This window comes from Dendronephthya gigantea, unplaced genomic scaffold (assembly GCF_004324835.1).
Source record: "Dendronephthya gigantea isolate DGI-Jeju-01 unplaced genomic scaffold, DenGig_1.0 000034F, whole genome shotgun sequence".
Classification (NCBI taxonomy): Eukaryota; Metazoa; Cnidaria; class Anthozoa; order Malacalcyonacea; family Nephtheidae; genus Dendronephthya; species Dendronephthya gigantea.
Window position 1 is genome coordinate 208,816 of NW_021163044.1, and position 24,823 is coordinate 233,638.

The 24,823-nt window shown below is 36.4% G+C and overlaps 6 protein-coding genes across 7 annotated transcripts; 2 read left to right on the top strand and 4 right to left on the bottom strand.

Annotated features, from left to right (window-relative positions):
• Positions 1 to 85: 85 nt before the first annotated feature.
• LOC114525283 lies at positions 86 to 5,169 on the bottom strand. Its single transcript, XM_028546531.1, has 13 exons — positions 4,953 to 5,169; positions 4,732 to 4,803; positions 4,393 to 4,473; positions 4,177 to 4,281; positions 3,999 to 4,097; positions 3,813 to 3,847; positions 3,535 to 3,731; positions 3,250 to 3,404; positions 3,018 to 3,105; positions 2,890 to 2,937; positions 2,637 to 2,725; positions 877 to 2,541; positions 86 to 788 (listed from the first exon to the last, which is right to left on the bottom strand). Exons 1-13 carry the CDS (start codon positions 4,968 to 4,970, stop codon positions 477 to 479), a joined length of 2,964 nt encoding a protein of 987 aa, XP_028402332.1. The 5' UTR covers positions 4,971 to 5,169; the 3' UTR covers positions 86 to 476.
• A 60-nt stretch (positions 5,170 to 5,229) lies between these two features.
• On the top strand, positions 5,230 to 6,379 carry LOC114525286 (NAD(P)H-hydrate epimerase-like). Its single transcript, XM_028546534.1, has 3 exons — positions 5,230 to 5,652; positions 5,803 to 6,061; positions 6,154 to 6,379. The coding sequence occupies exons 1-3, from the start codon at positions 5,347 to 5,349 to the stop codon at positions 6,357 to 6,359; spliced, it is 771 nt and encodes a 256-aa protein (XP_028402335.1). The 5' UTR covers positions 5,230 to 5,346; the 3' UTR covers positions 6,360 to 6,379.
• Positions 6,380 to 6,416: 37 nt separating this feature from the next.
• On the bottom strand, positions 6,417 to 8,151 carry LOC114525284 (deacetylase Oant_2987-like). The gene is made up of 6 exons (XM_028546532.1): positions 7,842 to 8,151; positions 7,546 to 7,662; positions 7,314 to 7,464; positions 7,162 to 7,235; positions 6,892 to 7,082; positions 6,417 to 6,813 (listed from the first exon to the last, which is right to left on the bottom strand). Exons 1-6 carry the CDS (start codon positions 8,137 to 8,139, stop codon positions 6,424 to 6,426), a joined length of 1,221 nt encoding a protein of 406 aa, XP_028402333.1. The 5' UTR covers positions 8,140 to 8,151; the 3' UTR covers positions 6,417 to 6,423.
• A 205-nt stretch (positions 8,152 to 8,356) lies between these two features.
• On the bottom strand, positions 8,357 to 13,869 carry LOC114525287 (carnitine O-palmitoyltransferase 1, liver isoform-like). The gene is made up of 17 exons (XM_028546535.1): positions 13,635 to 13,869; positions 12,602 to 12,879; positions 12,276 to 12,487; positions 12,114 to 12,199; positions 11,872 to 11,976; positions 11,649 to 11,780; positions 11,415 to 11,469; positions 11,165 to 11,294; positions 10,910 to 11,049; positions 10,596 to 10,795; positions 10,280 to 10,436; positions 10,081 to 10,155; positions 9,681 to 9,844; positions 9,489 to 9,561; positions 9,329 to 9,412; positions 9,114 to 9,236; positions 8,357 to 8,917 (listed from the first exon to the last, which is right to left on the bottom strand). Exons 1-17 carry the CDS (start codon positions 13,766 to 13,768, stop codon positions 8,693 to 8,695), a joined length of 2,373 nt encoding a protein of 790 aa, XP_028402336.1. The 5' UTR covers positions 13,769 to 13,869; the 3' UTR covers positions 8,357 to 8,692.
• A 5,130-nt stretch (positions 13,870 to 18,999) lies between these two features.
• Positions 19,000 to 24,312, bottom strand: LOC114525448 (nuclear pore complex protein Nup85-like). Of its 2 annotated transcripts, XM_028546804.1 has the most exons (25): positions 24,213 to 24,312; positions 23,516 to 23,592; positions 23,308 to 23,392; positions 23,049 to 23,156; positions 22,921 to 22,978; positions 22,746 to 22,839; positions 22,604 to 22,673; positions 22,375 to 22,496; positions 22,168 to 22,254; positions 22,032 to 22,079; positions 21,806 to 21,922; positions 21,639 to 21,676; positions 21,467 to 21,566; positions 21,290 to 21,393; positions 21,131 to 21,214; positions 20,966 to 21,037; positions 20,849 to 20,899; positions 20,638 to 20,738; positions 20,447 to 20,532; positions 20,209 to 20,240; positions 20,022 to 20,122; positions 19,811 to 19,910; positions 19,667 to 19,718; positions 19,437 to 19,580; positions 19,000 to 19,361 (listed from the first exon to the last, which is right to left on the bottom strand). In XM_028546804.1, exons 2-25 carry the CDS (start codon positions 23,540 to 23,542, stop codon positions 19,272 to 19,274), a joined length of 1,971 nt encoding a protein of 656 aa, XP_028402605.1. In that variant the 5' UTR covers positions 23,543 to 23,592; positions 24,213 to 24,312; the 3' UTR covers positions 19,000 to 19,271. The 2 variants fall into 2 exon arrangements, with proteins under 2 accessions (XP_028402605.1, XP_028402604.1); XM_028546803.1 differs by lacking the exon at positions 24,213 to 24,312 and having other exon boundaries at positions 23,516 to 23,687.
• On the top strand, positions 23,715 to 24,781 carry LOC114525449 (GPN-loop GTPase 3-like). The gene is made up of 3 exons (XM_028546805.1): positions 23,715 to 24,105; positions 24,186 to 24,426; positions 24,498 to 24,781. Exons 1-3 carry the CDS (start codon positions 23,784 to 23,786, stop codon positions 24,763 to 24,765), a joined length of 831 nt encoding a protein of 276 aa, XP_028402606.1. The 5' UTR covers positions 23,715 to 23,783; the 3' UTR covers positions 24,766 to 24,781.
• Positions 24,782 to 24,823: the final 42 nt, after the last annotated feature.

Consider the following 24,823-nt stretch of genomic DNA (forward strand, 5'->3'; position numbering starts at 1 on the left):
GAACGAAAACATTAATTAAAATGAATGAAAAGGAACTAAGGCCAATTATGACGTTATTAAGAAGAGTTTGGAGAGCTGTGTTTATTTTTATATAAGTTTGAAAAGAAGTGATTAATAGGAAAATTAAAATATTCACAAACTTTTATATACATTTGCTTATCAAAAATAACATTGAAATCTAGCAAATGACATGTAAACATTTAGCAACTCTAAAAAGGAATCTTAAAATCTAATGAAGGTTGGTTATTCCAGCTTCATAAACATCATTAAAATTTCTCGACTGTGACTGGTTTTGTGTGGACTCTATCTTGGACTCTATCTTATCAATTGATATGAAATATCTTCACTCTGACGTAGAAAATCTTCACTCTGACGTAGAAAATCTTCACTCTGACGTAGAAAATCTTCACTCTGACTATGAATCTTGATACGAGGGATGCATACATATGCTTCTAAACACTAGTCTAAAGCCTAAACTACTCAAAACTAAGCAAGAAAGAGCTTTCCTTCTTCAATTGACGAGTAGTCAGTCCTTCTAACTTCAGAGCAAGCAGTCCATCCAAATGTATCTTCAAATGTTCCATTGCTTTTGAATATTCTGGTTCCAAAACCACTGCGCTAGGTTCATAAAACTTCATTATTTTCTTTTGAACATCTTCACTGGACAAAACCTCAAACCATCGACTGAGAAGTTCGTGTTGAATACATTCGTAGATAAACATGCGAAACTTCTGTTCAATGCCGTCTTCCTTGATTCTTTCCATCTCCTTAAGACCAACAGATGTAATCTAAAAACAAAATTTTTGTTAATACAAAATGTACAGCTATCAGTGTAAAATATACAAGAATAAAAAACGCGGTGATAAATGAAGTTACCTTACAAACAGTTTGACAAATACTCCACACGTTTGTACCAATAGAAAAGAGAGAAATACCAAGAAAGCTTTTCTTTAACCCATGTTCAAGCAACTCGTAAAGAACTTTGCATAAATCGTTAAAAATTAGTCTTTCAACTTCGGCACTGTCATTTTTTACCCTCAGAATCTTCCCTACACATTCTTCAACCCGTTTAGCAAATGTCCATGTTGGTCCAGTGAATTTACATATATCAGTTTCTCCACATTTCCCGGGAACATCAGGGTCCTCATCGGAGTCAATCGGTGGATGCACGTCGATAACTCGTAGAACTTCGTGTTCATCTAGGAACTCCGATTCCGACGCGCTGCATCTGACACGTGAAATGAGCTGTCTATCACATGCTTGTGTGTGACTGTCACGTGCGCTAGTGTCTGTGAACGAGTAACGTATATTTGAATCCGACAACGACCGACGTATCCCGATATCACTTGCATGAGAATGGTTTGGTTGATGTTCTTTTTGAAACAGTAACCCTTCTGATATTGAGGGAAGCAGTAATTTGCCACATGAAATGGTGGATTGACTTGGGTTGATATCAGAATGAAGATTGTCTTTAGTGTGGTTTGATTCAATTCTCTCAAGACTGGGTTGAGGTTCAACTGTGACAATCGACTGGCATACGACTGTCTGGTTTTCATTTGGCTCAGTAAACAAGCTGTTCTGACAGGAGAAATTGTCGCATTTTGCGCTCTCATTAGTTGCATCCAACGAGTTAATTGCATCATTGTTATTCTTAGCATCATCAGATAAATCCGTAATTGTGGCATTCCGAGAAACTAGACAATCACTACCAGCATTGTCTGACATTGGTCTATCATTTTCATTCTGTTTAGCGAAATTGCCAGCCTTTTCTATTTCATTCTGATTTCTGTCATCACAATCGTATTGCGCTGTACATGTACCATTCCGGGAAACCTCACCCCCTGGGATATCGTTTTCACCCGACAAAATCTCGTTGTTTGCACCATTACGAATATCATCGTTTCCAATATCATCATCATTTTTACGAATACTATCATCACTTTTACGAATATCATCATCACTTTTACGATTATCATCATCACTTTTACGATTATCGTCATCACTTTTACGAATATCATCATCACTTTTACGAATATCATCATCACTTTTACGATTATCATCATCACTTTTACGAATATCATCATCACTTTTACGAATATCATCATCACTTTTACGATTATCATCATCACTTTTACGAATATCATCATCACTTTTACGAATATCATCATCACTTTTACGAATATCATCATCACTTTTACGAATATCATGACCAACGTGATAACCAATATCACTGTTACCAATATCATCACTGTTACCAATATCATCACTGTTACCAATATCATCACAGTTACCAATATCATCACTGTTACCAATATCATCACTGTTACCAATATTATCACTGATACCAATATCACCCTGGCGACCATCATCAGTGAATCTTTGCCAATCCTGGAGACGAGGATGCATCAAGTCATTATTCAAAGCAAAATGATCATCATAAAAACACAATTCTTCATCCGTCTTGCAAGATTTCTTCAGTTGATCAGCGCGTGTTTCTGTTAACCAATCACTAACTTTCTTTCTTTGATAGTGCGTCAAGTACTACAAAAAATTTGAAGCAAGAACTAATTCAATTATCAGGGGCCGGTTGTGTAAAACTCTTCCACATTGTCAATTCAAACGGATCACTCACTGACCAGCTTCCATCGTATTTCAGCTATTTTTTCATGATCGGATTTTTTCACGCTGTTTCTTGGAATCAACTTGCTTCTTGCAACAATCTTGCCTGAGAGTTTGAGAAAAGAGAATTAAAAACATTCTCACGATAGAATCTTACTTCAGAATTCCACAAATTTCAACCACAGTACATCAACCTAGTCTATACTACAGTCTAGAGTTCGATACGAGAACAGCCTTGGTGCTTGCACGAATGAAGCAACGCAAACTCACCATCCTTCTGATAACTAACTGGATTGTCATTCATACAAAACTGCAGTTCTGAAAAAAAGATATATATGGAATTAAGTGAGCTTTAGTAAACGACACACTGTAAACGACTCGATGGTAATTCTACTAACCATCGCCACTCTCATAATGTAAAAACAGTCCTGGATCGAAGCAACTCAACTCGTTTAGTTTTGAAGCGATTACTTCAAGTTTCAATATCTGAAAAGAAACATATTAGTGTCGATCTAATAATAGGAGTCATCGATGCTATAGAAAGCTGCTCTATTTAAAAAGTCGGCTTTCTCTTAACTGAATCCATCATTGCTTGACGGTCTGTTGTGGAGGATTCGTTCCCAAACTAACCTCTTTGGCCGTTATTGTAGCCAGAACCGGAAGAACTTCGTAAGAAAAATCAGTGAAATGAACAACGAGAAGTTTCTGATGGTGCTCCATGACAAACAAGCAATTTCCTTCTTTATCCAGAGCGCGCAGAGATTCGTCTTTTCCAACACGTCTCCCTGTTTTAAAATTATGGATACAATGAACCCAGAGATACAAAAAACTGACGAAACTATTCCGTTTGTGTCCTGATGTAACGTGAGCTGTCTATCTTAGGAGAGATGACATATATCTCAATAATTAGTGTACCTGTCCCTGTCGTGTCTACCGCCCAGAGGCCACATGACTGATGACGTATTTTACAAACGGAACATTTGCTTGGCTGACAAGCGAGGGAGAACAAGCGTGTGTGTATGTCAGTAAATGTTGAAGTGTCACTGACAAGAAGACCTGTCATTTCACCATTCCATAATGTAAAAAATACACGATGTTTTTCACCATCCAGGCTGAAACAATTGTTGAAACAAATTCACATCATTTCTGTATTAAATAAGAAATCTTCAAGCTCTCCATCTTAAGTGTCTTACCTTTCCAATGCTTCATCTGGACCCTCCAAGGTCACCTGCATGAGCAAAAGTTTTTTAAAACAAATGTAAGCTAGAGTTAGGAAACAATCCTATTCTTCTGATTAGTCAATGTGTCCAACTACAGACTTTTTTTAAAGGATAATTCTGACTCATCTAGAATGGAAGCAATAACCTAGTTGTATTTACCCTTCGTGGACGTCCATATTGCTTTTGTTTTTCTCGATCAATCCAAAATTTCACAGCATGTCTCAAGTTGTCAATCCATTGTTGAATATTTAAACCACCCTAAAACACAAATCACTCACTCATTTATGTCATCAAATTAGTTTGGAATAAGATAAATGTATACATGTGTTTCTCTCACCAGCTCTTTTGCAGGACATTTAAACTGCTCAACAGCTCCTGTTTTCAAAACTATTTTAAAGCATCTTTTTGAAAATTTTCTTTCAGTTTCACTCACTTCATCAACCTAATTAGGACACAAAAATGGATTATATTTTACACTTGACAGTTGTTAAGAGCTCATATTGTCACAGTGAATATTGTTGTTAGATTAATATATATGAAAAGCATGTTGTACCTGCGTCAGGGATATTTTAGATAGGACCTGGTTTTTATCTTTCCTGCTTCGTGGATAGAGATAAATAGTGTTGGCAGAAACCTTGGGGAAAATGTGGAAATGTGTCTTTAATGTGGTCCTCCTGTTTAGGAGGTAAATGAGTTGGAAGAGAGGGAAATGAAACATTAGAGAATATATGTAATCTCAACAATTTTTCAAATTCAAGTGATTTAAAAAATAAAAGATATGGATATTGAAAATAAAATATCGTGAATGTTAAATCATGCCAATACTCTTCATAGTAATAATATCCAGATTAGGTTAGTATTAGCACGAGTATTTTATTATATAGTTATTCACCTGAAAATATATATCACGCCAAATTAAACCATGTTTCCACTGCAGTTCCCCTCCTATATCTTTGGGTTTTTTCTAGAAAGACAAAAATGAACAGAACATGAACGTTAAAGTCAACAGTTTGCAGCACTGCCATCAGACAATATTATGAGCAACAGACGAGAAGATCAACTTTTTTTTATATTTGAGACACTAACGTTTTCAGAAAACAAGGGAAAGCCTACCCATTGATTTTCACTCATGATTCTAATATTCTTGTGAAAATAAACAAGAACAATAATTTTTCAAAAGTCAAAATTTCAGTTCAAAACAAACTGTTTATAACATCTTTTAAAATTTCGACAACTTCCTCCAGTGAGTAGGATAAAACTCCGGTAATATAATTTAATCTCTCCAACAAAACCAGATGAAAAGACAGATGTTCGTAGAGAAACAAGAGTCACTAAACGTAAACCATTTTAAAGAATAATGGCAGGAGTTATAAAGGATATATCATAAAATAATAAACTAAATAAAGTTAAAACTTTGATCTTAAAACCCGTATTGGCACAGGGCTTTTTACACAGAGGTCAAACGTCGTATGTTTATTTCAACAGGACTTCCGAAATCATTGTCTTTATGTTTGCGCGATTAATTTATAGAAAACATTTCAGCTTAACTCGCAGTTCTTGTCTTCGTTTCATTCAAACAAGAACAATGAAGTTCTTAACACAAGAAGAAGCGCAAAAAATTGACCAGGAGCTTTTTAATGAGTTTGCATTCAGCGTTGATCAATTGATGGAACTGGCTGGTTTTAGTGTTGCTCTTGCACTTACCAAAGCTTATCCTAACACACTTGGAAAACCCAGTGCTGTTTTAGTTTGTTGTGGTCCTGGAAATAATGGAGGAGATGGTTTGGTTGCAGCTAGACACTTAAAAATGTTTGTAAGTAGGGTTAAATACTGTATTTGGTTAATAATTAGATGCAATTAATCTGTAAATTGGGTCATTAATCAGCACCTTAATTGATCTGTTTAGATATAGAACATATAATACTGCCATGACAACATTAACCTATATATTTCATTATTTCAGGGCTATAACCCATCAATATTTTATCCTAAGAGAACTGACAAACAGCTGTATAAAAACCTTGTCACGCAATGTACCATGATGGACATACCATTTATCACAGACCTTCCTGCAGCCTCAGACATTGATGGAACATATAGTTTTATTGTTGATGCAATATTTGGCTTCAGTTTCAAAGGGAATATCAGAGAACCATTTTGTGGTGTTATCAACACACTGAAAAATGTTACAGTTCCTCTATGTTCAGTGGATGTTCCCTCTGGTAAATTCTTGTATTTGGTCAAAATCATCCAAGTTTACTACCATGCATACATAACTATGTTTGCTTTAAGCTTTCCTCAACATTTCTTTTAGGTTGGGATGTGGAAAAAGGTGCCCCAGATGGTCTACAGCCAGATTTTCTTATCTCTCTCACAGCTCCTAAACTTTGTGCCAAATTATTCAAAGGGAAATATCACTATATTGGAGGCAGATTTGTACCAAACATTTTGCATGATAGATATAAACTTGAACTACCTGACTACCCAGGAACTGATTGTTGTGTTAGAGTTGACAACTGATGTGTTCATACAATGCTAAAAAGTGTAGTGATTTGCTATGTACCGAAATAAATATTGTATGTGTCTATTGGAATTTCATAGCAGTTTGAACACTATAGGCTTTTATAGGAAAGCTGACACCATCTTTCCAAACAGCAACAGGCTGAAACAATCTTGTACAAGTCCTCTTGTTCCCCTCACAGTCCTCCATTGCAAACTCTCCTGTTATTAACCTTAGGATTGTGATGTCTGCAAGCGCTCCAATGCTCAATGAGCCAATGCGGTTGCCCCAGCCGATTGCATTTGCTGCTTGTGATGTAACTGCTTTGATAACATCATATATATTCATTCCAAGGTGATAAAATTTTGACATGACTGTTACCAAATCATATGCTGGCCCATTAACGCTTAACAAGTGTAGATCTGTGCTGATGAGATGTGGATAAAATCCTTCATGTGATGCAATATCAGCAACCTTAAAAACATAATTCCTTTTTGAGGCACTTTCAGTAAATAGGTAATAATTATTTCCTAATAGTCTAGTAAAACTAACCTTCCAACTGAAAGAACCTTGCCCATGACCAACATCAAACAAAATTCCATTTTGATTCGCTGTCTTATGAACAATTGGATGCAAGCTATTTCGATCAAGATCAGCTATGGTGCTCTTATGGCCATGAAAGGTGTGAGTGTAGATGTCGCCTGCTCTTAGATTTCCAGGACACGAGAGTTGAACATTAGAATCTAGTAATTATGAGAAAGGCTGACCTTTATAATACAGTTTACATAGTCACAATGTGAAAAAAAATATGGTTATCATTACCTAAAGGGATACTGGAAATGGTATGATGTACCATTAATGGTACTTTAGCTTCCTTTGATGCCATCAATGCTCTCCTATATAAAAGTAGTAAATGTACAATAAATCTATTGTAGTAAACAGGTTAAAGAGAGTGTTTCTGCGACTATAAATACCTATATGCCTCTTGTTCATTTGCACCATTGTTTGAAATACTTTCACTCAATCTAATCTTGATTCCAACAATGACATCTTTGTTGTCTTCAATACACTTCACACATTCGTCCAGTTGCAAATGATTCAGCGAGTCCAATTCTCCACCAGCAGCTAAAATAAAAAGTGGTGCCATTTGATTATCTTTAAATGAGGATCAACACTATTTGGACAAAGTCATAAAAATAGATTTACCATCCGCAGAGCATCCGGCTCCAGCCAGTCCATGTGATGTGATATGGAGAAAAGCCAATACTCTGGTGTGATTTCTCTCTATAATAAATTTCCGAAGTCCTTGGAATGTGCCACACCCTGGAAATTAAGTGAAATATGTCAATCTGTGAGTCCATAATGGTTGGAAGAATTGGGGCTCCCCCCAATGTTGTCTGTGTTCCGATCATACCTTAAGGCAGATTGTTAAGGTCTCAGATGACTGATCATTTCTTAAAAGTAGCAACCAGTTTGAAAGGTTTGTCTGTGGTCAAACTGACCTGCACTGCCTGCATCAACAACTGTAGTTACCCCACGTGACAAACAGGCATCATCAGGGTTGATACCAAGTGATGTCACATGCTCATAACAATGCACATGGACATCAATCAGCCCAGGAGTGAGGTAACATCCTGAAGCATCAAAAATCTCACTTGCAGTATAAGTATTCTCCCCTGGCTTAAATATATTCAATATTTTTCCATCCTTCACTGCAATGTCCAGCTGAATTTGGTCAATATCATTAGCTGGATCAATAACTAGACCGTTTATAATTAGTAGATCACACTCCAATGACATTTTTCTTAATTAGCTTGAATTGCGCAAATGAATGATTGCGTTTCCCGCGCCCGCACAGAGCAGGCAATTTCCTGCTGCACTACTTTATGTCATAAAAACAACGTGTGTCTTCGTAAGAGCGTATGGAGGCGAGGTTATAGATAATAAAATCAAGGATTAGAATAGATCTACAACTTTTTATATATCAAGAAGATACTGAAAATATACAAAATTAGGCAAAAGCTAAAACAAAGTTTTAATATAAATACAGAAATATCAAATGATTAAACTCTTTCAAATATTATACTCCTAAAAGGATTAACTTCGCTGGTATGTTTAATTCATAAATAGTTTAGTTGATCTTGGTTGATCCTGGGTTACACACTACCTACACACGAGTGTTTAGACTGTCCATCCAACAGATCCATGTTTAGACAGTCCATCAAACCATCAGACCAACCACTTTACAACATCCGTCACTTTTTTTTATATAAAATATTTATAATTTACAATCTTTATGCTGATGCAACCTCATTGATCAGGAAGATGAGGATAGAGAAAGCACGTCAAGACCTCAATTTTCTTTCTTCTTTGTCTCTTCTATCCCCTGCAATTGAACGAACATCTGTTTCATTTCATCCAAACTGCTAAGAACGTGGTTGATGAATCTTTCAGAGTCGGTCTGCACGGAGGACTTCTTGGATGAGATGTGGAAGAAGAAATATTTCTCATCTGGTACCATGTATGAAACACCGTAACCATCATCTGCTACTGGACCAAACCCACCTCCAGGACAGATCTAGAAAAATACCACGCTCAATGATAATAAAGTCTAGGGATTTCTATCCTTTTATGAAGATCACCCTTGACTGCATGGGCCAAGGTTTTTTAAAACTATTAAAATATTTGAAGTAGTTGATCTTAGTGAAAAGCGGCGTACTAGATAAGGACAATAACAAATCATCAAGTTATTTAAGTATGACGTGAATGCGTACCAAGTCACGGAACACTGGATCAGATATAGAACAGCCAGGAATTCTGAACGTTTGCTGTTGTGGCTGTTGACTTGTCGAAAGTGTCCATGGAAGAGTTAGCGCTCGCTTTAAGAATTCGCAGTCCTAGAAATTGATAAAGGTCAAACAAAAATTTTAGGGACTCTGAGTATAAAATAAGGGAGATACTGCTTGGAGAGAACAATTAATGAACTTACGTGTCCTTGTCCTTTGGATACAACAAATAAAGAAAACAAGTGTCTATCTATTCCTTTACCATTCATACAGTCTTTGTACAAAACCTAGAAACATATGATAGTCAGAAACCAGAGAATAGTCCCAGTAGATAATCATGTATAATTATTATATCATTCATACCTGATGTCGTTTAACCATGGCACGGAGAAGTCTCACTCTCTCTTCAACTGAAACCTCAGCATTTTCCATTGCCCTGAGTGAAATAACGTGTTCTCATTTTAAAAGGTTACTCAAGATTTTCTTCATGGTATTCAGATTACCTCAGAGTGCATGAGTATATCAGAGACAACCCTAAGTTTGAATGCAACTTACAGTATGAATTCCTTGGACTCGTTGGTCAAAGATCGCACTGTTTCAGTTCTTCCTTGTAAATATAACCTTGTCATTGAACTTTCATAGGTAAGAGGAAGACGGCCGCCACTGTCTCTGTAGTAGGCCAGATGTAACGCAGCTTGAATGAAACCATCAGGGCTCATCTGTAAAAACGTTTTTCATCGAAACATTGGTGCGTTGTTCTACTGGACAGTCAGCGTGAATGCATGATTACTAGCTCATATCGTTATTGCTTTTCCGAAGAACAAGGCAAAACTCAGAGGTAAAACTGAGATATCGATCATTCAAGTAATATTTTGTAGAACATCACGGGTTGGCGATTATATTTACGCTGAGCTGTTTTCTGGTGGGAAAATTAGTGGCGATTATCTGATCTAACCTTACAATATTTCTTGATAAATCCTTTACCGACTCCATCATAGGCCAGAACGCGAAGTTGGAGGTCATCAATTTGCTGGAAAAGAAAAGAAAACATGGGAAATATTTAAGAGTTTGTTTGCAAGCTGAAAGTTTTTATGACTTGGGGTTTGTTTTTAGGCTGAAACCAGTTCACAAATGTCAACTAAACGATGACCAACCTTCGAAGCACGGGTATATGCATCATTGATAGAAGAGGCAAGATTCTGAGTGACGTCAAAATACAACTTCATCGGATTAGCAACTTCGCCTTTCGATTTATGGTACTTCCCAAAAGGTTTACATCTTCCATTGTCGTTGTAAGTGCGATATATAAACCTATCAAAATAAACAAGCCTCCCATATTCAGGATTGGTGATACAAGAAATATAATCATTTTGCAGGGATGCAATCAAAATCATATGTCGATCCAGGACTTGAAGGCTCATATATCGCTGGTGAGAGGTTGAGAAATATCAGAGTTGGACAATGACTTACTCTTCAGTGACCGTGTACTCAATCATATGGCCAATGACGGGGGCATCTCCCCAGGAATGTTCAGCATTCACACCAATTTTACCATCAGCAAATGCCACAACACAGAAGCTTTTATCAAACCACAATGTCTTGCCATCACCATGAAGTAAATATTTACCACGACTGCTAAGATCTGTGAACTCGTGTTCATCCAGAACAAGCTGAAAATGTAGAGATCAGAATCAATGATGACCTTAAAACAAGGCTAATATGAACATGGTTCCAGGTGCGCCCAGGCAAACCTCTATAATGTTACATTCAAAATCATGACTTACAATAAACAAAGCTTTATCAATGATATCTAGAGAATCTTTGTTGATACCATCTGAGAAATGGTCTCTACGGATATTGTACCATTCTGTTCGAGGAAGGCTCGTCAGGGCTGGTATACACCCTTCTGGTGTGTCTTTACTGACTGTTGAAACAACAGAGAAATGATTGAAGCAAATGACAGACATAGACAGACAATTGTTTATCATTTGAAGAAATTTTGGGTTGATCTAAGATGAAAAGAAATTACTCAAACTTACAATCAGAATGGTGAGCATCGTGCTTGATCCATTCCAATTGTTTTTCAAGATCCAACAATGTTATCGGTGAACCATAACTGTCAGAAATTTTCACTTCATAAAAATTGCCGTTACAGAACACAACCAGATGCTAAAAACGGTAGAAAATTAATTTTAACCTCATTTCAAGTATTTACCATGCAAGTGCGACCCCAGTCTTAAAAAAAACAATTGTTAAACTCAAGGCTGCCGGAGAATACAATATATATACCTCATTGAAGGAGTGATCATAGTGAACCAAATCATCTATCTCTTCACCAGGAATTCTATAAAACATAAAGTTATGTTAGACTTGCATGGCACTTGTAAAACCGTGTAGCTAGTATATCTGTTCTGTTTTTTACTTCGATCTTTTCCCAAGCAGTTTGTTGCAAGCTAGACCACACTCAATGTTGAATGCTTGGTGATAATTCATTCACATGCAGGAGCAGGAATGATTTCTAACCTGGTTGTTTTGAAAGTTCTCTCATATTGCCCCATACAGAGAGGTATTGTGTTCCTGATGATCAATGGTTCTAGTTCTTCAGTCTCAACATGATGACGGTACTCCAAGAGAAGAAATGAAAAAACAGCAGCTCTAGAAACAGAACCATGGACTATAGGATGACACAGTAATTGAAGTATTATAGCAGATGTTTGTGGTCCCAGGTATGCCCTAGTCACCTCACCTTGCCGTTTGCACACCAGTGGGTTTCCAGAAGGCATGATCAAGACAATAGTAGTTACTGTTGATGGCAATTGAATCCCTATTCATTAAGTAAACATACTTCTCCCTTGAATGGAAATAGATAAAAATAGGTGCTAATGCATAAATGCAGCAGAAAAATTTGCAATACTATGAAGACTATTACAATTTTGATTTCATTCATGCAATGTAAAATTTTAACAATAAGACAATTATTTTCATTACCACCAGTCTGTGTGATAATTTCCTTTGAACCATGATCTCAGTTGAAGAATAAACTGTAATTTTGGACCAAGATTTTTCTCAAAATCCTGAATGCAGAAGAGAGTTATATATAAGAAGCAAATTACGGAATATAGAGTATAATACTAAATACAAAATTTCAACCTTTGCCAGTTCCTCCATCTCTTTATATTCTTTATCAGGCAAAATATGTTTGACAGATCTCAAAAATCCTTGACAAGTATCTTGCAAAGCTGGCACAGGCATACGCGGCAAGCTGTTCTGGTAACTGTAGAGCCGTGGGTGAGCTCCACCAATAACTCGAACGAGACCACCCCATAACAATGTCTTATAACTTTGACTTCTAGGATTTTCATCTGCAGAAAGAAATGAAATCAGAATTTTTTTCACAATGATACAGGATCTTACATCAACTAGATGTATTACATAAGCAAGTATTTCTATTATTTTTATGGTCTATACACACTTACACATCCATCCTCTGTACGACAACAGTATCCGCAGTGCATATTGCCTGGCATACCAAACAAAAACAAAAAATCCAACTGCTGTTATCAAAGAGATGCAAAAGATCCGAAAAAGAAGATGGTAGGACTGATCAAGGTAAATAAATTTGCCAAGAGACCAGAGTCTTGATGTTATAGGATTCACATATTTGTTATCCCAATATAACATACACACCAAGGCTATCCACACTACTATCAAATTGCTAGGTGATGTTGGCCAAAGGCCATTGGAAATTTGAGCTCTACAAATAAAAATAACAATGTTATATAACTTAATAGTATCTGAAAGTATATTAATCAAAACTTGGAATTAGTTATGTAACTCGGAATGGGGTTTATATCATTAAAGAATGTGACTCTGGACCGCGGACACCAACCAGTGATAAGCGAGATTGTGAGGGAGTGTATAGGGGTGTCAACGACACGTTGTTTTCATGGGATTAAATTTATCTTTTCTACTTTCACATATATTTTCTAACTTTTTCAAATCACCCAACGACAGAAATATCCTACACATTGGCAGTCCAAACAATTATCAGTATAAAAAACCGTTTTAGTTGACAAGAGAAATTCACCCCGAAATCGTGAGTCACGGGACAATGATATTGTGATATTTAGTAATTTAACACTTTTACAGGTTTCATACTGCGTTTTAACAACGTTTATGAACAAAGTCCAACACCAAACTCTAATTTAGAAACAGCTGCATACGTGTAGATATTTTTTTCCGAAAACTACGACTAATATCATTATTGAACTACTTTACGGTGGTTCAAAGAAAACTTCCCATCCAGACTACAATAGTTTATTCTATACGTTTAAATATACTTAAATAACAGACTGGTTTGAACTGAAGATTGTTGTTTTCTAGTTAAAACCATGGTTAGTCTATCATGTTTAATACTGAAGTAACGAGTGGAGTTTGAATAAGGGGAATAAAATGACTGGATGATAGTACAATACGGAATTTACTGTACATATATCGAACAACTTTTACCTGGTGCGTCGAAGGCATTTCTTGGTCGATTTATAAAAATACTTCAAAAACTCGGCTTCTGCTTCAGCTGTGCTCGTCCCCGAGGCTTTGTAATCAACTTTAATCTTCGACACGGCAGCACGAGCTTCAGCCATGTCGGTTTACAATCAACGAACAAAATACTGTATGAATCAAATATCAAAAAAAGTACAACAATTACTGCAAACGTTCTCGAAACCCAAAATAAATTGTCGTAGTTCACCGGCTCAACGACAATACTATATTTCCAATTGCCGACAGCCAATCAGATTGCGTTATGAAAGAGTAACCAATCAAATTTTGTTTTAAAAATACTGTTTATTATGGACTTTGTACTTATACTATTATTTACATTTTCATTTACAAGTTTCATAACAATCAGTGCAGTTGTTTTTGTAGACATGTTTATATAACATAGTGACATAAGTGCTACTTGATATGGCTTCTTAGTGCTCTTTTTATCACCATTCCACCATGCAAATAATTGTTTTCAGATTTCATTTCACCTCGTGCAAAAGTAGCTAGTATTTATGGTAAATTTGCATCGTCAGCACACGTCATCACGATAATTCTGACCAGTTTGAAGAGAGAATGCCGACTTCCACGAAGAAGAAACAGTTCATATATTCCGTTGAAAATTTAGCTAACAAGCTACAGCGCTGGCAACAGAGCTTGACCAGCTTGACATTACAAGGGTGGTGGGCTGGTGGCATCAATTATTGTCACCAGTGTACGCTAATTACCTTGTTGCCAAAATGTTTTACTAGTTACTACAACGACAGTGTTCTGGGAATCTAACCCAGAAGCCAAACTTACACACGCTTCGGCAAGTTTATGTACACTGACAAGAATAGTTCAAGATCTTTGATCGCTTTCGAGTTTGTTTTGAGTTTTTCAAGTGCGATGTTTTGGTTTCCTGTTTAAACAAGCTCGTCTTTATAAGAGCGTCTTGGTTTGGCTCCAGACATGGACACTGTGTACATGCCAAATATGAAAAGGAGGGAAACCGGAGTGCCCGGAGAAAAACCCTCCTGACCGCGCAAAATGAAATCCGGATTTCAAATTACCTGGTCTGGCCGGCGGCCCAATTTGGTATTTTGATTTAAAAATTGCCCGCAATTGAGACAGTACATACCGGATTCGGTTTTATCTATCGATAACCGTTTGAATTACGCTCATTTGAACCGACTCCCAAGAATTGTCATGCAAAGAAGCTTGAATCCTGGTGGTCTAGCGTGCGCATGCGTGCATATCCGGCGTTGCAAACCAGCAGCTGTTAGCATTTTTTAAAATTGAACTGCGCTTTGTCCGACAGTGGCAATAAAAAATTATTTTCAGTGATTACATTGTTGAAATGGTCGAAAAACAATAAAATTTTGTTGTTTTTGGAATTCTGAAGCTTTTGTAATGATTTTTCTTGTGTGATTTCATCTTTATTGATTCACGAGTAGCATGCTTTTTGGTTTTAAACAGATGTAGACAACAACACTCTTGTTTATTAGAATATCCCTCATGCACCGTTTTTTCAGGTTTTTGTGGATTAAGCTTAACTGAGCATGCGGGGGATAAACGTAAAACCCTTAACATCTGGTATAACTACAATGATCGATATTTAATGTCCCTTACCTTTACCTTACCTCACCTTAGCACCTTACAATTACCTTTTGTTGACAGTTGACCAGCAATTACCAGTGTGAACAATACCGAATTTTGCTTGCTTGAATTTCTCTTTCATTCCAAAACTTGCATCCTTTCAGACCTTAACACAAGATCTCAAAATACGGTGAAGCGGATCAAAGGATAAAACAGAAGGGTGTCAAAGGGGTCTTCAGTTCTACAGCACAGATAAAACAGTCTCGATATTATCCACATACAAATTTCATGGAGTAAATGCCTTGTAGGTAAACTAAGTAGGGCCTAAGTATGTAATTTGATGTCAACATGCATGCAAAATTCCAACAATCTTGATTCATGAAGTTAGTGAAAGTGATTTATGAAACAAAATTTAAACGATCAGAAAATGGAAAATCAAGAAGGAAACAGAAGAGTGTTGTGTCTAAACATCAAATTGATTTCTCTTAGTATTCAATGAAAGTTAAAGAAAAAAAAAGTCGAAAGTCAGTTTTTTTCATGCAGTTTTTCGTCGCTTTTAAACCAGAATGCAACATGCATGCACCATGCTCCGGAATATCAAACTGAGTATAATTTTTAATGCCACTGACGTCCTTTGAAAAGGTCGATTTATAAGCAGGCTATAAACAAAGCAACTTATATGATCATATAAGGGCTCGCGATTACCTTCGTATTAATCTAAAGTTAGGCTAATACGAATTCGATTATATTTTTGTTTTGCGTGCGCGTCTGCGTCGACCCATGCGAATTGCGATTGTTAGTTTCATTTGAGCGCTTTAGAGCTATCATGCTTATTACGCAGCCGCTGCGATTCACACACAAGTGACAAAACTGGGAATGTTTTATTGAGAAAGCTCGAAAACGCATGCAATCATCAGAACTGTGAGGAAATTTGGTGTTATCATGCATGCACTGCAGAAAAGAATAAAATGTCACTTGTGTGAATATACTAGTTTAGACCACCAGGATGACCGGATTCCACAACAATCATGCATTACTCTAAAAGCATGTACCGGTACCTCACTTGTAACCAAAATCGATCGGTGCTCCCTCGACGTTTGATCGGTGCTCCCTCGACGTTTGATCGGTGCTCCCTCGACGTCTGATCGGCGCTCCCTCGACGTCTGATTATTTGCTGTCCATCATCGTCTGATCGGTGCTCCCTCGACGTCTGATTATTTGCTGTCCATCATCGTCTGATCGGCGCTCCCTCGACGTCTGATCGGCGCTCCCTCGACGTCTGATTATTTGCTGTCCATCATCGTCTGATCGGTGCTCCCTCGAAGTCTGATCGGCGCTCCAGCAACAACTGATTTGCATTGCTGAAAAGGGTAAAATTTCATTTTGTGTGTGAATACAGTAGGTTAGACCACCAGGATGAACCTGACCAGAACAACCACGCACTTACAAGAAAATAATCATGCATTACTCTATAACCAGTATACCTATAGTATGTAACTCACTTGAATATCCGCTCGTCGACCAACATCAGAGTGGCGATCCATCATCGTCTGATCGGCGATCCATCGACGTCGGATTTGAGATCCTTCAACAAAGATACAAAGATATGAGATGACTAATTTCCAAAAGAAGGAAATGTTACTTATTGTATAGAAAAAATTCAGAATAGATTATCACTCAAAATCTTGTATATCTTCCAACTCTTTAACACGCTTCATCATATTCCCAGTGGGCACGCAAGTACAAAATGTCCATGCATATTTTTTGTTTTTAAATAAAGACAAACCTCACAGTTTTTATCTCTTCAAATTGCTCAAGACACATGTTTGAAATGGTACGTTTATCACCAAATTTTGCGAGAATTAGACTTATGAAATATCATGCATATTTGTTTTAACGATGTGGACAAAATCACTCGACTGTTATCGTTTTTGTTGATTTAATTTTAAAGATCATTTCTCATTTCTGTTTTAGGCATGCGAGCAAAATTTTTGCCTATAGTCGTCCGAGCATTAAGAAAATACAAGTGATGGGGCCCCAAATCACTTATATTTACTCCTTACTCGGGACAACACTAACACCGGAGTTTCTGAAATCCGAAAATTGAAAAGGCCATGCAAGCCGAAATAAGTCGCATGCACACGTGAAACTATTATTTTCGACATTATGTATTTGCGTGCATTTAGTGATTGTCGTAGCTTTACTTCCCTCGTTCGTCTATAAAGAAGAAAAGAAAGGTTGATAAGAAGGCAGTTATACACACAAATGCATGGTTCAGTCTAAATGGAGGGCTTCCAAAAAAACAGCATGCTCAAATAACACGTGGTATCTCAACAGCTATAACCATGCATACAGATGCTTTTCTAGTAACATGAGAAATACAGTGGTTTGAAACAAGTTCAGATGCAATCATGCAACTTGTACCCGACACTGTTCATGAAAGAGTACATCGTGGAAAAGAGCTATTCAGATATAGGATTTGGCTAAAACATTGGCATATAAACCTTGCCTTGCATGGCCAGAAACTTTGGTACTATATTTACGAAACCCGTCCCGCCTGATTATCTCTCAAATAACTTGGATAGGTTTCTGCAGAAGGGACTACACACTTCGCTCAAAATCAAAGATAATTTAAACAATGATTTCTAAAGCGGCGCCTAACGGCAAAACTGTCTTGTTTTATACATGCAATAACACACGAATACTGAAATTGGACTATTGCAACATCGCCATTAACACGAGTGTTATACACTATAACAGCAACAAATACTTGGCAAGCAAGTTAATACCTTTTCCCTGCAAGAAGCACGTTGTCCGTTGTCTTAAGTTTTCCCAGTTTCGTCGACAAAGTTCGGAGCTAGAAAAAAGGCAAACACGAGTAATAATCCGACATTTTAAATCTAAAACTATCGTCAAACGCCAACGACAACTCGTAAGTTTCAATTCAACGACATGCAATGGTTTGATGTGATGACTCTTACATGGATCCTTTGCCTTTGGTGAATGATTATATGAAGCCAGATTCTTCAAGGCATCTTCGATCTCTCTCTTTTAAACTGTTTCTTGTATTTCTTCCGTCGATATTTGAAAGATCTAGCCAAGTAAACGTCTGCGAGAATAAAAACACTTATCCTTTTAGCTGCTTCAATTTATAGACATATGAGCAAACTTGGTCTCGCATGAGGTTGGTGTTGATTGGCCAATGTTCTTGATCTATTATTTGATGATAAACCATTGTTATTCATGGTTAAAGCAGAGCTGCTGGAAAATGAATAAATTAGCCAAATGTTCATTAGTGCAGCCAGAAAACAAAGAAACAAAAGCCTGCAAACAATGAACTAATTTATTCAGCTCCTGTGCTATCCTGGTCATGTAAACGACATGACCCAGTTCAAACGAGATAAACGGCCGGTTTTCCTATGACATAATTCGCTATAATTCGTCGTAATTTCTTGTGATTCGGTTTTCATGACATATCAGTATTCTGCATTACAACGAATCGACGAATTTGACGTGTGAGAACCAGCCTTAAGCAAACCGCGGATGCATGTAAGTATGAAAGTCTTAGCTTTATTAATGACGTTATCTATTGAGCTAACGACCACTTTGGGTATGATGATTCAACTCTATTCATTTGAGGGATGATCTGCCTTGTATAATGAACTATGATGGGTACAGAGGTACAGTGTGTACAATTAAATACACCATGATGGATAAAGAGGTACAATTTGTATAATACACTATGGGTAGAGAGGTGAAATTCTTTCGACTACAACAGCTTGCAAGCTGTGCATGTGCATTTAATATTCGACAGATTATATAATGCGTTTTTTGTGTCTGGAAGTTCTTAAATTTACAAAATAGTTTAAATATTATACAACAAATATATTCCAATGACTGGAATTATTCTCTGTGTTCATTTCAACCTAAATGCTAGGTATACGTTTTACAACAGTTGAATGTTTTTCCCCTCACAAGCCTGTTCTGTTTAATTAAAGTAGGAGTCTTCAGTCTAAAAAGTACTTTTCAACCATGAATCAACAGCGCTCGGGATAAATTCCTTGATAAGGCAAGACGAATTGGTTGAAAAAGGCCATTTTTATCCTGCTCTTCGACCTTGAAAATAGAAATGAAACTAATAAATATGAACCGAGTCACTCATGAAATGTCCACATAGATTTAGACACGTACCTTTGTATTCAACACTGTATCAATATTTTCTTTATCTTCGGCAGATTTATCAGTTTTTCCCAGGTATTCGTCTGATTTGAACGATAGACGCAGGTCCTCAAGACATCTCATTAATTCATACGTTTGTTCACTTGTAAAAATCACCTGGAACATTCATGTATTTCAATAACTTTAGAGTTCGGAGGCTAGGGTTAAAAGCGAGGTTTCACCCATGATAACGTTCCACGCACCTTCTCGTGTTCCAATAATGGCAAAGCATCTGTAAGCAAGGACAACCAAATTCTAGGAAATCGTGAAAATTGAAATATCTGAAGATGTAAACCAGGCTTCCAATAATCCTTCCAAGAAAACAGAACGTCATATCTCGGCTATACCTTTTTGGTGCAAGATTTGATGTTAGTAATGATATGAGGAGATTGCCAGCTTCGATAAACTCTCCATTTTCATACATCAGGTGAAATTCTCGATATTTGCCTAAAAAGGAAAATCAGGAAGCAACATGTATCCAGACAATCTATCCAGCCAGCTGTTTGAGTGTGGAGAAAAATATTGCGAATATTTCGTAGTTTTAAGTAATGATGTTACCAAGGAATGTAAGACGATCACAGAGTAGCATGGATGATCCCAAATTATCAATAAGATCCAGACTGGAAAATTCACCGCTGTTGAAGTATTCGTCCGTGAATCTTTGAATGAAACGGTTACAGGTCAACGTCATCATGCAAAAGTGATACTAAAGAATTATAACAATCCCTGTATAACAATTATTCACCTTTCCGAAATAAATGAAGCAAACGTAGGATCCTAAAACAGAGAATATGCGGATTAATTGAAGTTAAACAACTCTCTCTTCACCTCTCTCTCCCAGTCTCCCTCCTTCCTCTCGCTTTTCAATATATTCAGAAATAGCTAATGCGCATGCCTTTTATTGATAACTTCGTTCAAATGCTTTTATATATTTCGCGATTTCGAAAAGGAAAGTATATTTTGAGACGTTTAATTTGCAATACCTTAGCCTTGATACACCAGGACAATGCTGAGCCAAGTTTGTTGTTCTGATATGCTCTCATTCCCATCTGTTTACAAATACTTAATGCTGTAACGATAAAATTCAGGCTATGAATATAATGTTCAGGGAAAACCTTAGTCATTCATAGGATTTTATACATATATATTTGTTTAAATTGGCATCTTCAATCACCTTGTGTTGGGAAATTTAACTTCTGACAGAGATTTAAGACCTTAAAAGCTTTGAATTCATTTTCTAAAGGAATTTGATCTATGTATTCTTCCAAGTAATGTCTTGATTCAAGAAGAGAATGAACACTCGTTAAAAATCGATCACAATTAAACTGTTTTTAAAACACCATTTTTTCATGGTCCATAATATATACACATATAGTGGTTGTTACCTTCCTCTTGCTGGACAGTTCAAAAAGTAATCAGCAGCAACTTGCCATAAGCTAAAAACCAAAAAATTTAAATGATCCAAGTGCAAGTATTTTAAGAGAAACACAGCTGCAAAGTACCTTTGATGTGACATTAGGCTGGATGCATACTCCAATATAAGAAACTCTCTTAGATCAACTTGGTAGACATCTCTAAATGCAGGTCAGAAATAGCACAGTATAAGTTATATTGATAGTAGGAATATTAGTAATGAATGTTCTCAAAATTACCAGGTAGGTACTTACAGAGTTTGATGTGACTCTAGCTGGTCGCAGTGATGAAATAGATCAACCAGATGAGCAACAAACCACCAGTTGCCAAAGCATTCACTAAGACATAAAAGTTGAAAAAATCAAACAGAGAATGTAGAAAGAAAAAATTTCTCAAATGCAATTATAAACTACCTGCTCAATTTTATAACACTGTGAACATCAAACTCCATCGCAGCCAGCAAAATCTGATGCCACATTTGAAGTGAACCTTGTCCTCCACATAAATCTATGCAAGACTATAAAGGAAAACAGATTGAGTTCAACGATTCTTCATATTTTTCATGGCCACAAAGCAACTGAGTACTGTACCTTAGTGTGATATTGTAATTCATATGACTTAATGGTTGGATTGGAATACAATAATTTGGCAACCATTATTTCATACCATGATAAATCTTGACAGACATCCCTAAATAAAGTACAAGCAAAAATTTATACATAAAAACCCCATGATAATTCTTCATGATTGTTGTTGACTTACTTGACTTCCACAAATGCTTCATTATCACCACAAAGAATCTGTTAAAGGAACAATACAGACAAATCAGAAATACAAGAATGGGCTGCAGCCATAAAATGAACAAACGTAATGTAGTGTTCATTTTACCAATTGAATTATATACATTGTGTAGTAGCTGGGATTATAACCTGAGCAATGAGCAAAAGTTGTGGGTATGAAGACAGTTCACCATGAGAACATCGATTTTGACATTCCTGTTTCCAGTAATTCCATTTCATTGCAAACTCTGCTTGACCAATAAAGGACTGAAATGGAAAAAGTCAATAGATAGATATTGGTATATAGTCTGTTTGGAGCTAGTCTTCTGATATTTCTTAAGATACAGTATTTCTACAAATATATTGCATAAAGTACCTTAAAGGAAGGCATTCTCTTCAAGAGATCATCAACAATTGCAAATTGCTAGAAAGAGATATAGAACAAAACATCTTTGAATATTTCTTGTTGGTTTAAATTAATCTTGTATACAACAAACCATGGATGGACTCACATCCTGACCGTCAGGGTTTCTATCTGGGTGTTGTGTCAATAAATCTCTTGCTTCCTTTATTCGTCCTTGGAATAATAAATGATAAATCTAAAATAAAGTAAACTTCATATTAAACACACTTCTCACTATACCCTACTGTTTTATATAATGGCTCAGTTTTTTCCTTAAATTTTGCTCTGTAAATTCTAAATGAAAAAACTGACATACTGCAGGCCAATAATCACTACTTTCTGCAGGTTCTGGTAAGTCTGCCACTTCTCTTGCAAGTCTATCAGCAGTATCACAATGCCATTTCACCCAGTCTAATAAATGTTGAAGAACTATTCCTCCTGGAAGGAAATGTTGTGATCAGTGTTTGCAGTACAAAGTTTTTAAAATTATGACAGTGATGCCAACAATTAATAATGTAGAACTATATCAACATTGAGGGGATTACCTGGTAGGTTTTCTATTAGCAGGATTTCACAAAGATGCCAAACTAATTCAATAAAGCTCAGTAATTTCACCTACAATTAATATAATTAAATGCATGAGCTGATGATGAGAACAAGATGAATATATTCAATGTTGTACTGTACCTGATTATATTCATCATCTGCATTTTCATCCGTTTTATAAGTGAGTAAACATGCTCTGAGGACAGCTCGATACCGTCGACTGAATGTCACTAAACTAAACAAGTGCATCACTTTTAGTAATTACATAACACACAACAATTATGGACATTATAATAAAATTGATATTTTTTTATACCTGGCTTTTTTTGACTGTGCAGAAGCTTTGTCAAGTTGTTGTAAATCCAAGAATATTCCTAGATAAATTATAACCATAAATACAACATATGTTTGATTAAAAATAGAAATATTTCTGGTATAAATTACCATGTGTTTCATTAATCAATCTTCTTGTTGTCTTGTTTTGTAAATCTGCTTCCATTTTCATTTGGTGAATTGTAGTTGACAGGAACGAATCTCTTGAACTTCCATTTACTAGGCAAAGAAAAACTTTTTATTTTGATACAACACTTTACTTAAAAGGGACACCAAAGTTGGATCCTGCATGGACACAAGATGATGGTGGCATGCACAAAATCAAATCTATCTTATACTTGTACAATAAAAGGATATTAAATCATCTTACAACTATCATGACCAGAATATACCCAGAGAGAATTCCCACCTCCCCAGGAGGCTTGAAGACGTCCTTGTAGAGGTAAGGTTGTAAGCTGACGAAAAATAATTAAAAAATTATCAAATCATATACTCATACAGGTAATTCTGTATGCAACAGGTTTCATTTTCTAGAACAGCACAGCGATTACACTTGTGGATAAATCGCATAACCTTACCATAACAGCATCGCCTGATTGTTCCATTTCACTGAAAAAATTCACAATCTTCTTCTATCTTCACGTTGTATAAATACCTTGGATTGAAATGTGAGTATGTTACCAAATGTTACTGTGGTGTTTATGCTAATTAGCAGCGCAACACAAAGTGAGCGCAACATCATTGGGCAACAAGCATATTCAAAATGGCCACCGCAAAGCCATGTGAAACCACAGAAACTTTATAGTGTCATGTGCACAAATAAACTGATTTAAAACTTGGCAAGTCATGAGATACGCTCAATTGGTAATTGGACCGGCGGGAAGCGGGAAATCTACGTACTGTAGTACAATTGTCAGACACTGTGAAAACATTGGTAGAACAGTGCATGTGGTCAATTTAGATCCAGCCGCAGAATATTTCGATTACCCTGTTTTGGTGGATACACGAGAACTTGTGCAACTCGAAGACGTTATGGAAGCAGAGGACTTGAAACTTGGTCCAAATGGAGGCTTGGTTTTTTGCATGGAATATTTGATTAAAAATATGGAATGGTTAGAGGAACAGTTAGGATACAGTGATGAAGATTATTTCATATTTGATTGCCCTGGTGGGTTAGCAAGCTATATGTTACCATTGATTGCATTCACAACCACCATTGTGACTTATATTTCTTGCTCTGCATTTCAGGACAAATTGAATTATATTCACACATACCTGTTATGCGGCAGTTTGTTGAAACTTTGCAACAATGGGATATTCGAGTATGTGGTGTGTTTCTTGTCGATTCAAAATTCATGGTGAATACTGCCATGTTTTTCTCTGGTGTTCTGGCTGCCTTGTCTGCCATGGTTCAACTGGAGATTCCTCATATCAATGTCATGTCAAAAATGGATCTCCTCAGCAAAGATCAAGCATCAGACATTGAAAGGTAAATAATAAACATTGTGCTAGCAACATCAATCATGTTAGAAAATGACTCACAAAATCTTTTTATATTAGGTTTCTTGATCCAAATCCAAGAGAACTGATGGAAGAGGCATGGCAGAATAAAAAATATCAAAAACTGAACATTGCCTTAGCACAGGTTATTGATGACTTTAGTATGGTTCAGTTTGTACCATTGAACAATACAGATGAAGAATCAGTTACAAATGTTTTGCTACAGATTGATAATGCAATACAATATGGGGAAGATTTAGATGTCAAAGATAAAGATTCACAAGATGACAACAGAGATGACTTTAAATGGGACGGAAACAAGGGTTGAGACAAAAACCCAGACAAGATAGAGGAGAATTTGAAGTAAATTACACTGATAACTATGT

Bases quoted from the DNA above. Each gene is read 5' to 3' on its own strand.
- LOC114525283 (XM_028546531.1), bottom strand. The intron at 4,282-4,392 runs GTACAACATGCT...TGTCCTAATTAG, and splicing joins CTAAAATATCCCTGACGCAG to GTTGATGAAGTGAGTGAAAC. The intron at 789-876 runs GTAACTTCATTT...TTTTGTTTTTAG, and splicing joins TTTGTCAAACTGTTTGTAAG to ATTACATCTGTTGGTCTTAA.
- LOC114525286 (XM_028546534.1), top strand. From the start codon at position 5,347: ATGTTTGCGCGATTAATTTATAGAAAACATTTCAGCTTAACTCGCAGT. The intron at 5,653-5,802 runs GTAAGTAGGGTT...TCATTATTTCAG, and splicing joins CTAGACACTTAAAAATGTTT to GGCTATAACCCATCAATATT. The intron at 6,062-6,153 runs GTAAATTCTTGT...CATTTCTTTTAG, and splicing joins TTCAGTGGATGTTCCCTCTG to GTTGGGATGTGGAAAAAGGT.
- LOC114525284 (XM_028546532.1), bottom strand. From the start codon at position 8,139: ATGTCATTGGAGTGTGATCTACTAATTATAAACGGTCTAGTTATTGAT. The intron at 7,663-7,841 runs GTCAGTTTGACC...CTTAATTTCCAG, and splicing joins TGTTGATGCAGGCAGTGCAG to GGTGTGGCACATTCCAAGGA. The intron at 7,083-7,161 runs GTAATGATAACC...CATAATTACTAG, and splicing joins CATTTCCAGTATCCCTTTAG to ATTCTAATGTTCAACTCTCG.
- LOC114525287 (XM_028546535.1), bottom strand. From the start codon at position 13,768: ATGGCTGAAGCTCGTGCTGCCGTGTCGAAGATTAAAGTTGATTACAAA. The intron at 12,880-13,634 runs GTAAAAGTTGTT...TTTTATTTGTAG, and splicing joins AAATGCCTTCGACGCACCAG to AGCTCAAATTTCCAATGGCC. The intron at 8,918-9,113 runs GTACGCATTCAC...GTATTTTTCTAG, and splicing joins ATCCAGTGTTCCGTGACTTG to ATCTGTCCTGGAGGTGGGTT.
- LOC114525448 (XM_028546804.1), bottom strand. From the start codon at position 23,542: ATGGAACAATCAGGCGATGCTGTTATG. The intron at 22,255-22,374 runs GTATGTCAGTTT...ACTTTATTTTAG, and splicing joins GTAGTGATTATTGGCCTGCA to ATTTATCATTTATTATTCCA. The intron at 19,362-19,436 runs GTACGTGTCTAA...TCTATTTTCAAG, and splicing joins ATACAGTGTTGAATACAAAG to GTCGAAGAGCAGGATAAAAA.
- LOC114525449 (XM_028546805.1), top strand. From the start codon at position 23,784: ATGAGATACGCTCAATTGGTAATTGGACCGGCGGGAAGCGGGAAATCT. The intron at 24,106-24,185 runs GTGGGTTAGCAA...TCTGCATTTCAG, and splicing joins TTTCATATTTGATTGCCCTG to GACAAATTGAATTATATTCA. The intron at 24,427-24,497 runs GTAAATAATAAA...TTTTTATATTAG, and splicing joins CAAGCATCAGACATTGAAAG to GTTTCTTGATCCAAATCCAA.